Raw genomic sequence first — 13,826 nt, 5'->3', positions numbered from 1 at the left:
TGCTTGTTTTGGGATTATTTTGATCAAATTTGACAAATATGTTGATTACCTATACTAAGCTATTAACATTTTAATATAATACACACTTTATTACCTTCCCTGTAGCAGTAAACCCATGTAAGCAATATTAAGCATTAAAATTAATGTTGTTCAATCTTACTAATATTATAAATCTGAATAGAAAATAAATATGAAATTTTGAAGGTAATCATTTAGTGAAAATCTAACGTGGTAAATGAATATTCGGTTAGTCTACAGGTTTGCTGCAGTGGGTTTTTTTTCTTTTATCCTCTCTAATGAATACAAAATAATAAAAACAGCTGGTTATTAATTTGTTTCCCTATGTCATTTTGAAAATCATAATAATGGTTTTATTTGTTTCATAGGTTCATGTTTTGTAGCACTAATAACTTAAGTACATTTTATAAAATAGGGTTTTCTGAATATATTGTCATTCAAACATCATTGGTAAAGTAACTATGTTTTTAGTTTGTTTGTTCAAGAATATTATCCTCTAAAAAGGTAATTTCTGAATTATAAATATAATTATAAATCTTTTAATTTTAGATTTTTGGGTTCAGTGTGTAGGTTAACACAATGTGCTTTAAACAAAAGTTTTTAACAATCCGAAGACTGCTAGTCGTGAAATGTTTTGATCAATGTTTTTAGTGTTTGCAACAAAAATTTGTTTTTTCATTTTCTATTTGTAAACTAAAGACTTACAGCATTTTTAAAAGTCACTTGTATTTACGTTACATAGTTCACCACAAAATGTTTAAGACTTTTAGTTGGTAAAATTGGTTGTCAACATATATTTGGAATATTTTTTTATAAACATGGCTTTTGTATTAACATTTAAAACCCCATAAAGATAACTTTCAACTATGCAAGCTAAATTCAACAGAAAGTGGTACTAGGTACTGTGTAATATAACCTTGCGTACAATCTTATCATTATTATCCTAGTTGTAGGGTTTACGCGTATTGTTATTGTAGTAAATTGTAAGCCAATTGACACATCTTTGGCATGAAAAAAAAACGCTACAGGCCTTATAACTCCTAAATCAATTAAGTTTTGGTCTTGGGTGAATAGAATCATGGGTTACAAAGACATTGGTGGGCCTCCCTTCTGCAACATAACCAATTTTAATTAAAGTAGGTGAAAATGAGTTTTAAAGATTTTGGTCAGAACATTACAGCAAAACTAATTTAAAATACCCCCGATGCAGCAAACCTTTCAGACCGAGTGAATTTTGATTTGTCTGATTGGATTTTAACCCAAATATATTTCCATGAACAAGTCATATTTCCCCATCAAGATAAATTTAGATTTAACGAGTTCTTTTGTTAGTGAGGGTAAAAAGTGTGTTTTAGTCTATTGTTAATAATATATGATGAAATAAATAAATCAAATTTGGAAATGTACCATCACTAAACGTTCTGGGATAGCCAGTCTGTCAAAATACAATGTGGAACCTGCTTGGATTCTGGTTTGAAAATACCCCCACCTGTCCTTGTTTTACATACCGGTACCTAATAATTATCATATATATTCTAATATTGTAATCACAAAAACTTAAGGTAATGTTTTCAAACTATATACAGATTCTACATCGACCATGTCTAATACACTTGATGACAACGCTAAGAAAGCCTCCAATGATCAGGGAGGGCATAAAGATAGCCAACGAAGAGACTCGGTGACCCAGTCATTCCTACATTCCTTGGGAACTTCTCGGGAGATTGGCCGACCCATTAAAGTTGAAGAGGGTTTCAAGCCTAGGACCAAAACTTCAGATGACTATGAGATCCTCTACGATCCAGAGATTGACAAGAATCATCCGTTGGATAAATGGAGGCGAAATGTCTACCTCAGTAAGTCCAGTCTAAGCGGGCAACTTTTGTTTTTTAAGGAGGATCTGTCTAAAGTCTGTATGTCTGAAAGTTAAAGAGCAATGAATATCAAACCCTTTAAGAAGAAAAATGCTTATGGAGAATAGTCATACTGGAATTTTGTCGCCGAAATGAGATCATGCAGCTGCGCTACTCTATCTCTCATTCGTTGTCTCACTCTCTCTCACACAGTTAGCTGACTTGGCCTCGCACTTACCATAGTCTACCCAGCGGCCGCTGCGAGAACTATCCGAAATTCAAATATTCCTAGACTGAATTTTTTACAAAGGCATTGCGCTTCTTAAAGGGTTTGTATTCATTGTTAAGGAGTTATTCCATAAATTGAGTCAACAGAACACACTCTTGAACCGAACCACCGTACCACCAATGATGGCAGTCAACAGTGATTTATTGGTTTAGGAGAAGAATGCCGAAAGTTTCAGGTAGACATATAGTTGCTAAGGGAGCACGTCTCTACAAAAAGTGAAGATATCGCAAAAGAATTCTCAATTAAATAATCTATTAGTTGGGACTAGGCAATGCAGTCTTGTATATTATCATTTAAAAATATCATACCAAAGTTATAATAGCCTCTAAAAGCTGTCCGCAAATTAAGATTTTCATTAAGCTCCCATTGCAACCAAGGCAGCTATAAAAAATCTAAAACTAATGTAATATCTAGATAAAATGTGTGCATTAACTTATTTTTACCAAAGTCCTCAGAAGATCATGTTTTCAGGATGTATGCTCAGCCGTGAGATTGCCAGGTATCTGGACAGACAAACTTTCATCACTGTTTCAACGAGGGAGGCACTCTTATACGGCATTTTTCTTATATTACTAATTGTCAGTAAGTATAAGAGATTGACTTCACTGTTTAAAATACTGTAGGCTTACTATAGCCTACTATAGTTTAATCTTAATGGTTATCAATAGTTTTATAATATTTGATTGATTGTAATGGTTTTAAATCAAAATAATCTCTTCCTGCAAACTACAAATTTCAGGGGAGTGTTTTGATTTTGCAGAACACTTAAGCCAAGGCCATAGACGCCTCCGGTAACTTGAAATACATTAGAGACAATAGTAACCTGCCTCCTAACCTGGATGATCTACTGGCTTCCTGTAAATGCAGCTTTTCAGCTGGAAAAAAACTTACATTTCATATAATTTTGGTTTACCGTACTGCATCACTTAAAAAAATAATTTAAATTTTGGCACAGCGCAGATACAGGAAAAGCCAAGATATTGGAACGATGGTATAATCAGAATTTTATAAAATGGTTGATGTTAAGAAACAAATAAAAGTTTTACCAGGGTGGACTTATTGTAAGCATAAAAACTGTTTAAAACCTTCAAAAAATTATTTTAAAACTGTTTGAACATTAGAGTAGGAAGTCAATTTTAATAAAGTGGTTTACCTTATGGTTGCCAGATTCTTGAAAAATGTAGACTTCTTGCTCGATGCACTTTTTGCCACAAGTGTGGCATCTTCAGGAGCAAAGTTTATCACATTACTTTACACAAACACTATCTTACTATTCGTAATTGAATTATTTACATTCTCGGTCGGACAACACGGCGTAGGTATAATCGTCAAACTTATATATAGAATAAGTATTGCATCCATAAGGTAAACCAATTTATTAACCATTCGTTCTTGAAACTGTGAATAATAGACAATTAATTTTTAATAGTTACACAATTGAATTACTTGAAATTTTCTATTATACTTCCCCATCCATTGTAAATTATTCATACCCCATAAGGATTGAAACAATTTTAAAGATCTTAGCTCATTATAGTGTAATGCCTGTTTTTTTAGTCACTTTTGGATCGTTTTCCTTGGAAAAGTTTTATCTCAATGAAGCGATGGTTTCAAGATATACAGAACTTGCTTTTGAAATTGAAGATTTGGAGGATGTAGATGATGATTCAGCTCCTTTGGGGATAAGTTTCTACCAAATAAACACTCTAGAACATGTATGGTTTGTAAGTATCTATTATTATAATACCAGGACTAATCTTTATTTGTCCTTAGAAGACATTTGTATCTTGTCAGGTTGTACAAGTCATTCAAGAGTCTTTTTTTGTAAGTGTTATGCTATTAAGGTGTTTTGTTGTCTTTTCCAAATATGTTATCAATTTTTCAATGGGATAATGGCAACTGAGTCCAATTTCAACACACTTTTGATTGTACTGGCAACCTTTACATTTTAAGGAGAACCCTGATAACTCGGTTAAAATTATAAAATAATGAATTGAGCACAATTATTATATGTATAAACAATAATAAATGTGCTTTAAAAGAGAAGTACTTGTCTCTACCCACAGATTTTATAACTCCCTCTATTTCTTTCTCCCATTTAATTATCATTCTCAGTCGGATCAAGAGTGAATCAAGCTTCAAGTTTGCCATACATGTTAAATAATTTTAACACCTCTTGAAAAGCGAACTTTTTTTAGTCGAGTTTATGTTTTCATCTGTTGTCTTTTTCAGTACCAGAGCCACATTGCTGAAAATCTTATTTACAGACCATTTTGGTATACCCAAGATGGTTTATATGAAAACAAGTTGATGGGTCAACCTCAGATCAGACAGGTAGGTAGAACGGTGTTTTTGGTCATCACATCATCTGTCTTTGACTATGCGATTATGTCCGCTAAAAAGTTGAATGGGATAAACTTGTTGATTTAAGAGTTGATTGTTTAGTTTAGTTTCTAAAGAAACATATTCTTAAATAAAGGAAAACAAGTTATGAACCCTATCCTCCCAAAATGTCCAAAAATCCGTCTATATAAGACCCAATTGAAAGAATAAAAATGGTCTCAAATACTCTTGGTTACTCAGAAATATATTTTTTGCCCATCCCAGGTTTAAGAACTTGAACTATTTTGAACTACCTTTTATGCTGTTGACTAGCTGTACCCGCGGGCTTTGCCCCGTTTAACTTCATAAGTTTTCGCATGGCTCAATCACGTCCTGGTGGAAGTTCGTTCGCTGCGCTCACGTGCCCTCAGGTTAGCTCGTTTGCTACGCTAACTCGCCTCCAGGTTGAAGTTCGTTCGCTACGCTCACTCACCTTTTGGTTGCAAATTAGCTGTTGTTATAAATAAACAAAAATAATAGTGCTGCACCCTGTTGGAAATCCTTGTAACTTTAATGCTATTGAACAGAACCAACTTGTTTAATTGAAACAGCTGTTAAGATTCATTAATTCCTTTTAAATATGAAAAATCATAAGGTTAACACGGGAAACTCCAGAGCCACTGGAAAGCCCGATCAGAATAAAAACTACTTAGTTTTCCTATTTAATGCCCAAAGAATTGGTGTGTACCGAATTTCAGCCTCCTAGGTAAATGGGAAGTGGGAGAATTAGTGATGAGTGAGAGTGAGTGAGTGAGTGAGTCAGTGAGGGCTTTTCCTTTTATATATTTAGATTACCTGTGTTCTTGACTCAAACATTTAAAGGAAATCTAAAAAACTCAGATCCACTAGCACCAGCACAAAAAATACTAATTAACAGTTAGTTTATTTTGTTCAGCTATTATCACTAAAATTAAAGAAAAATGATTAATTACTTTGTTTTAGTGAGGTAAATTATGTGGTTACATTTTAGTTGAGAACAAAGAATTGTTCTTGTGAAGTGCATGGCTATTCGATTATAAATTCTTCCATGGCTTGCTACATGCCGTACTCCGAGAGCAATGAGGAAACCGATAACATGGGTTTGGATTCACAACCAACGACAGAACGGCTAGCTCTAGTGTGAGTTGTGAGTTAAGTACGTAACTACAGTCGGGACCATGAGAGTCTGCAGTTGAGGGAGGAGTCTATTTACCACGTGACTTCAAAGGAGCCAATGAGGACAGTTAGGTGTTGCCAATCTAATAATACCAGCTGATTTGAAAATACTGTTTAGTATTTTAATTAGTGTCTTCAACAGGCGATATGGCAACCGTGCACTAGCCTTGTCTTGTGATTGGCTACCACCAACTGCAGACTCTCATGGTCCCGACTTTAAGTATGACATAACCAAGACATTATTGCACTATGAATATATAGTTGTCATAAGTTATGTTGTAGATGAGTGAAAATTTAAAAACGTACGTTTTTAGGAAAACCACTTTTAAAATTTTTTGTTCCGTTTTGAAACTTTTGTTATTTTTGTTATTTCATTGACATTTGAAGTTTCATAAAATGTCCATGGTAACGCAATATTTTTGGTGGTTTTTTATTAATAGAGCATCTTTGATGGAAAGACACAAAATTTTGTCACGACCATCACGGACATAAAACTGAATATTAAAAATAGTTAATATTATTTTTATAACTATGTTTTGCTATAAATTAATTTACTTTTATGGCCATTATACAATAAACAGCTCACTAAGCTGTTGGTATATTTGGTCTTTCTAGAAAAAAAGAAAAAAACTCAAAAAATTGAAAAAAACCAATAAAATCTTTTTAAGTTTGTATAACTCTGAAAAAACTTACCTGAGACCCTAAAAATCGTAATGTATTTATAGAGGTGTGCTGCTTTTGTGTATTAAACATTAAAATATGATGATATTTTAATTTTTGAAATTTTTATGATAGAAATCATAAACGCGATGATGGTCAGGGACAAGTGGTACGGTCGTGAATTTTCTGGAATAATATAAATATTTCTAAACAATCCTTCAATTATATTGTTAGTTATAATAAAAATATGTGTTTCAATTGAATTAAACTGTTCAATTTAGAATGATATTTAAATTATTGTCACGACCAAACACAGTATAATCCATAAGGTTGGATTGGTCGTGAAAAAATCCGCGGTGGTCGTGAAACTTTGGTCGTGACATTACGTGTTATTTGGTTCTGTTCTAGCGGTAGCCCTGCACCTCATGTTCGAGGATACAAAGTGGACTTCTAGGTGAATGTAGCAATTGAAATATCATATCAACAAAAATTAACACCACGTCTACTTCATCAAATGACTACGTACGGTCATGGACACGCCAAAATTACAAAAAACACAAACTTACCTTTATTAATCTTGTAACTACTTCTTTCAACACAAAACAACTGGCACAAAAAACTTGACGTACACCCCGAACAAGTCTCTAAAACGAACTGACACTATCGACGATAGGCTTGCCACTGTCGTGCTCCAAAGTTGTAAATTTTTCCCAAATGGTCGTGACGCCAAATCGAGGGACAGACTTATTTTGTTATGGTTGTCAGTTTGCAATGACAATAAAATTATAATATGCTCCTTTTTTTGTAAGTTTAATAACTATTGATGACATAAAACTATGGCTTTATATATTTCGGCATGAATAATTTTTCTAAAAACAGCGTGAAAGTTGGAAAATGTATCCTAGGGACACGTCATGGTCGTGAATTTCGAGACTTTAAAAATACAAAAAAATACCTAGAACCTATTTAAAACCAAATAAATGTGTGTAACATTTTGCCCCCGAACCAAAAAATATTAAACACATAATAATAAAGTACAAATCCAGTATCTACGAAGTAAAAGGCCAGGGACATGAAAACATACGTTTTTAAATTTTCACTCAGTTGTGTTTTAAATAATAACAACGCTATAAAACAGGTGACATCGTCAATACATGTTTCTGGTTATACATTGACAGAGAGTTATATTCGTAACATAAACAAGCTTTATTACAGTTTTAAAATGAATTGAAAGAACATTTTATAATATGTATACATTTGACACTTTAAACCGATATTTAGGTGAATCCCTTTTACATCATTTTAAAATTCAGACAAACCTGTTTAGAGAATTACAACTCATTTAAGGGTTTTCTTTATTGCTTAACACAATGTTTACCTTTAAAAAAGTTGATGATTTTTTCACTAGCTTGAGAAGGTGTCTATAGGACACTAAAAGCCAATTATCCATTTCGATGTAGGAGTGCTAAGTGTTATTATTAGGGGAAATAATCTAGATTAAACTGAATTGTTGATAAACTCTTAAAAACTAATCAGTAATCGGATATGAACAAATTACATTCTAAATTAACACTTTCAAATTTTCTTTCATGGAGATGTTTTTAGTATTACATACTGATGTATAGTTTTAAACATGTGTTCATTAATTGAATGTTTATGTTTACCAATTTTGTAAATAGAATGGATTGAATAAAATAATGTACCTATCTTTTGATTTGAATCTAATTATTATACAATAAATGGCGACGAGGATGACGGAAATAGGAAATATAAAGAAGTTGAGATCAGTTGCAAAAAGACAAATTTCCAAAGCATTTAAACTAATTGTAGAAAATAAATCAACTGATAAAATGACAAGTGCTGAGATAGAGGTGAGGTTAGACAGTTTAAGATCGTATTGGAAACAATTTGAAGATGCACAAACCAAAATTGAACTAGCCACTGAAGACGAAGAACAAGATGATCTAGCCTCGTACAGAAGTGAGACAGAAGAAATGTACGTTGTTTTAGAAGCAGTTTTGAGAAATGAAAAGACACGACACAATAATACAGAGCCTACAGCAGCACATACGCTTAACAAGGAACCAAGCACAACATCAAACATTAGTTTTGTTCCATACGATGAAGAAGAATCTTTTAGGAATTTCATTAAAAGATTTGAAAATTTTCTTGTACTTAAAGATGTAAATGAAGAGAAAACAAAGCTTTGTAGTTTACTACATGCACTTTCACCTAAACTACATGAACGTCTTCTAGACATAGTTGCCCCTGATGACCCTTACAAGATGAACTATGAAAATGTTGTTACTGTTTTAAAAGACCATTTGGAACCATTACCAAGTGTATTAACATTACAACATCGCTTTGTGTGTAGAGTACAACAACCGAATGAGTCAATCATTGAATTCGCTATGGAATTGAAGAAACTGTCCAAAGATTGTCAGTTTAACTGTGATTGTGGAAAGTCAGTACGGTAACTGATATGTTATTACGCATGCAACTGGTAAGAGGACTTCACGACCATGATATTAAAGGACAACTTTTACAGAAGAAAATTGTAACTACTTTTAAGGAAGCACTTGAACTTGCAACATCACTGGAAGCTTCGAGAACTGAAAGCAGCATGATGACTGCTCAAACAGCACCACCAGCAGTTCCAGTGCTCAAGGTTGTAGAGAATCAGACAAGAAAATGGGACAGATACTCTGGGAATAAGAACGCTGTACAGGCAACAAACAAAGACCAATATTCTCCTTCCCGTTCAAAGTTTTCAGGTTTACAAGGACGGTGTTATCGGTGTGGAGATAGAGACCATAGAGCAAATACATGTAAGTTTAGAAATGAATTTTGCAATTTATGTAACAAAGTAGGGCATATTGCAAAGGTATGTATGGGAGGACCAAGAAAACAACGAATTGACCAACTAGACGACAGAGAGACTGAAAAACAGTTAGATCATACTACCTACGATTCTTATAAACTTCAAGTAAATAACAGTGATAAGTTCATTATGAAAATAGAAATTGAAGGAAAACCATTATCTATGGAACTTGATACAGGAGCAGCGCTATCTTCAATCTCATTTGAGGACTATAAGAGATTAGATATCAATAAGAGAATGTTCAAATCACATGTACAGCTTCGCACATATACAGGTGAAATCATACAAACTAAGGGCGTAGTATATGTTAGGTTTCAGTACAAAGAAAAGATTTACTTCGGAAAACTATTTATTATCGACCAAGATGTTGAACCAATATTTGGTAGAGACTGGATAAGAGAAGTCAACTTAGAAATTGGTGATATTAGAATGTTGAATCAAAACTCATCTGAGTTGACACAAGTTCTTGACAGTTATTCAGATATATTCAGTAAGGAAATTGGTTGCATTCCAAATGAAAAGGGACACCTGAATCTAAAAGAAGGCTGTGGTCCAATATTTGTGAAGCCGAGGCAAGTGCCCTATGCTATTAAACAAAAGGTGGAAGAAGAACTCGATCGACTGGAAAAAGCTGGTATTATTACAAAGATTGAAAACTCAGAATGGGGTACGCCAATTGTGCCAGTAGTAAAACCTAATGGTTCGGTACGAATATGTGCAGATTACAAGACTACGTTAAATAAAGTTATCCGTGATGAGAAGTATCCAATACAAAGAATTGAGGACATCTTTGCAGAGATGAATGGAGGTAAATTTTTCTGCACACTCGATGTTAGTAATGCTTACTTACACATGCCAATGGACTCTGAAAGTGCTCTGCTACAAACAATAAGCACTCAGAAAGGTTTGTATAAAGTAAACAGGTTGATGTTTGGAGTGAAAGTAGCACCAGCACTGTGGCAAAGATTCATGGATAAGGTACTGCAAGGGACTGATGGAGTTAAGTGCTTTTTCGATGATATAATCATTCAAGGTACAGATTACAAGAGTACACTAGAGAGATTAAAAACTGTCCTAGAAAAACTTAGAGCGCATAACTTGAAATTAAATTTTGACAAATGTAGATTCTTTCAACAAAGAATAACATACTTGGGACATACAATTGATGAAAACGGGCTGAAGAAAAACTCAGAAAAGGTCAAAGCAATTATCGAGGCAGAAAAACCTAGAAATGTGAATCAACTACGATCTTTCATTGGCATGGCCAATTACTACAACAAATTCATACCAAGACTGGCCGAAAAGCTATATCCATTGAATAAGTTACTACAGAAAGGACAGCGATTTGAATGGTCACAAGAATGTGAAAACAGCTTTATCAATGTTAAAAAGCACATAGCCAATGACAACACTCTAGCACACTACAATCCAAAACTTCCTCTAATACTCTCAACTGACGCATCTCCTTATGGATTGGGAGCAGTAATTTCCCATAAGTTTCCTGATGGGTCGGAACAACCCATAGCTTTTGCTTCCCGATCTTTATCAAAAAGTGAAAAACAGTACAGTCAAATAGACAAAGAAGCTACAGCAATTTACTGGGGGGTAAAGAAATTCTTTGCTTATTGCTATGGACGAAAGTTTGTTCTTCAGACGGACCACAAACCTCTTGTTTCCATATTCCATCCATCAAAATGCTTACCGGCAATGTCAGCTACTCGTTTATTGAACTACTCACTTTTTTCTTGCTGGGTTTGATTATACAATTGAGTATAGAAGAACTTCAGACCACTGTAACGCAGATTTCTTGTCTCGTTTTCCAGTTGAACAAACTCAAGATGATGAAGACTTGTATTCCAAGTTCCAAATGAATCAAATAGCAATTCTTCCTCTCACACAATGTACACTTGCAGAGCATACAAAGAAAGACTCTGTACTAGCTACAATAGTTACAGCACTAGAAAATGGAGAAAATCTGGAAAAGGTTGGTTTCCGAAATAATGATTTAAGTTTACATAAAGGTTGCATCTTTAGAGGTAGTCGAGTTGTAATACCTAACACATTGCAGAAAGAAGTTCTCAAGGAACTACACATTGGGCATTTAGGCATGTCGAAAATGAAGGCCATGGCGCGAAGTTATGTATATTGGAAAAACTTGGATAATGATATTGAAAACTTGGTTAATAACTGTGACAAATGCAAACAGAAAAGAAATGAACCATCTAAATTAAACCATCACCCTTGGGAAGAACCTACAGCTCCCTGGCATCGCTTACATTTGGATTTTTGTGGACCCGTAAATGGAAATTATTTCTTCATAATTATTGACGCCCATACAAAATGTTTGGAGGTTATACATACAAAAAACACTTCTTCAGACTGGTGCATTCGAAATTTAAGTCACTTATTTTCAACTTTTGGACTGCCAGTTATGATAGTAACAGACAACGGCTCCCAATTTACGAGTGCACTTTTTCAAAGGTTTCTAAGCAATAATGGAATTTGCCATAGGACTTGTGCACCTTTTCACCCATCAAGCAATGGCCAAGCTGAACGATTTGTCCAAACTGTTAAGAAATCATTGGCTGCCATGAGTGAAGACAAGGGAGACTTGCAGCATAAAATAGATCTTCTCGTAACTCAGTTACGCAAAGCTCCAAACTCTACAGGACTCTCCGCTTATGTGTTAATGTTTGGCAGAGACATAAGAACAAAACTTAACGTGATGGCAGATAAAGTTGAATGGAATAAAAAGACTATGTCGGAACACAAGCTGAAAAGAAATTTTCAGGTGGGACAGAGAGTACTGGTAAGAAATTATTCCTCAAAAGTAAAGTGGAAGGAAGGGAAAATAATTTCAAGAACAGGAAATGTTATGTTTAAAGTCAAGACAGACACTGGACTCACTTGGACTCGTCACTCAGACCAAATACTTCCCTTACACTAAGGGGGGAGAGTTGATGTATAGTTTTAAACATGTGTTCATTAATTGAATGTTTATGTTTACCAATTTTGTAAATAGAATGGATTGAATAAAATAATGTACCTATCTTTTGATTTGAATCTAATTATTATACAATACATACAGTAGTAGATTAAATTAAATTTGTATTAACACCGAGACACATTGCAAGATTGCGCTGATCTAAATTACTAATTTCTGTCAAATACACATTGTTTTTTACAAAGTGAAACTGATGGAACGACTTATTGTGAGCTATAGCAACTGTTATGACCCATCAACTCTGTTAGTAACAAAAAATAAGGTAGAAAATAAACTTTTTGACACTACCGCATTTTGTGACTGGCTCACACACCTACATTCTTTTTTAGTAAAGAAATGACAACGGCTGATCCATATAGATGGGATATCTACTTCTGTATCTATGCTACAACAGAATGATCCATAAGGAGATTGCTAACCAATTCTTTTCTTTTTTTCTCTTTTTTTTAAAAAGAGGTTGGCGGCCTCTTTTAACCTTGCATTTGCCCGTCCACATAGACTAAGCGCCCGTGCGTGGATCGTTTACAGCAAAGCAAGGAGTGAGTCGGTACAGTACAAAGGTGAACTGTACTGATAAAATGTTATCGGCAGTGACCAGGATCCGAACCCACGACGTCGCTGCCTTGGGCCCGAAGTCCGCGACGCTACCGACTGAGCCACCGACTCACTATTAAATTAATTAAATTTCAGTTTATGTACTGATTACTTTTACTCCACTTTGCAGTAACAAATGGCTCCCAGCTACTAAGACTGGTTCGTTGCCGTATGGTGGAACCTTTGCTAGATATGGTGGCGGAGGGTACGTCGCACTTCTGCAAAACGAGGACGACGCAGTGCAACTGACCGCGGCACTCAAGAGTTTCAAGTGGTACTCGAGAGCTACTCGTGCCATCTTTATCGACTTTGCCATTTACAACGGAAATGTCAACTTATTTTGTATTTTCAAGTAAGATTTGGCTAGCAATAAATATTTACTTGGGTTTGTAACAGTTTTGTGTGTGTCTAGGAAGTCATTGGGTAAATTTTTGTAAGGTAGTGTGTCAATGATTAAAGTTTCTATACTTTTTAATAGAAAATTACACCTTTGCTTTTGATTTTGGAGTAGTGTTTTGAGACATATTCTTCAATTTAATATCTAGTAGAATTAAGGTTTTTTATTGAGGAAATTTAAGTTACTTCTTAAAATCCTAAAAAAAAAAATACTTAAAACTTGATTTTCAATCTTGTTATAACGTACTTCAAAATAACACTAAAATCGGTACAATATATATTTCAATTTAACCTAAAATTACGTTAATTTTGTTTGAAATTAGAATCTTCGTAAAATCCAATTTAAGGGAGTGTTCTGCAGTACAGTATTACGTCAACTTCTCAAACGGGCTAACACCTTGTTTAAATAACTTCTTGATCAGTATTGTGTATGTTATTAAATTTACAGAAAGTACATAAAAACATACCTATCCCTAGACACCTAACTCACAAGAAATATATATAACCGATGGTAAGAGGTAATCGATTTTGATTGGAGTGTTGAATATAAATTGACTACCACTTACCATAGTCATGGTATGTATGTATTTTGTA

The 13,826-nt window shown here is 34.1% G+C and overlaps 1 protein-coding gene across 1 annotated transcript in view; it reads left to right on the top strand.

The window, feature by feature from the left end:
* The first annotated feature begins 420 nt into the window (after window positions 1-420).
* The window catches only part of LOC128993036 (polycystic kidney disease 2-like 2 protein), a 30,649-nt gene continuing 17,243 nt past the window's right edge, over window positions 421-13,826 (top strand). Inside the window, exons 1-7 of the mRNA XM_054416790.1 lie at window positions 421-522; window positions 1,605-1,874; window positions 2,632-2,742; window positions 3,718-3,875; window positions 4,393-4,494; window positions 5,513-5,661; window positions 12,967-13,188. Of these exons, the coding sequence (XP_054272765.1) occupies window positions 1,619-1,874; window positions 2,632-2,742; window positions 3,718-3,875; window positions 4,393-4,494; window positions 5,513-5,661; window positions 12,967-13,188 (998 nt within the window). The 5' untranslated portion in view covers window positions 421-522; window positions 1,605-1,618. The remainder of the gene's footprint in view (window positions 523-1,604; window positions 1,875-2,631; window positions 2,743-3,717; window positions 3,876-4,392; window positions 4,495-5,512; window positions 5,662-12,966; window positions 13,189-13,826) is intronic.

This window comes from Macrosteles quadrilineatus, unplaced genomic scaffold (assembly GCF_028750875.1).
Source record: "Macrosteles quadrilineatus isolate MER2022 unplaced genomic scaffold, UCM_ALF_1.0 Scaffold_4__1_contigs__length_99947679, whole genome shotgun sequence".
Taxonomy (NCBI): domain Eukaryota; kingdom Metazoa; phylum Arthropoda; class Insecta; order Hemiptera; family Cicadellidae; genus Macrosteles; species Macrosteles quadrilineatus.
This window is presented reverse-complemented; position numbering and strand designations above follow the sequence as displayed.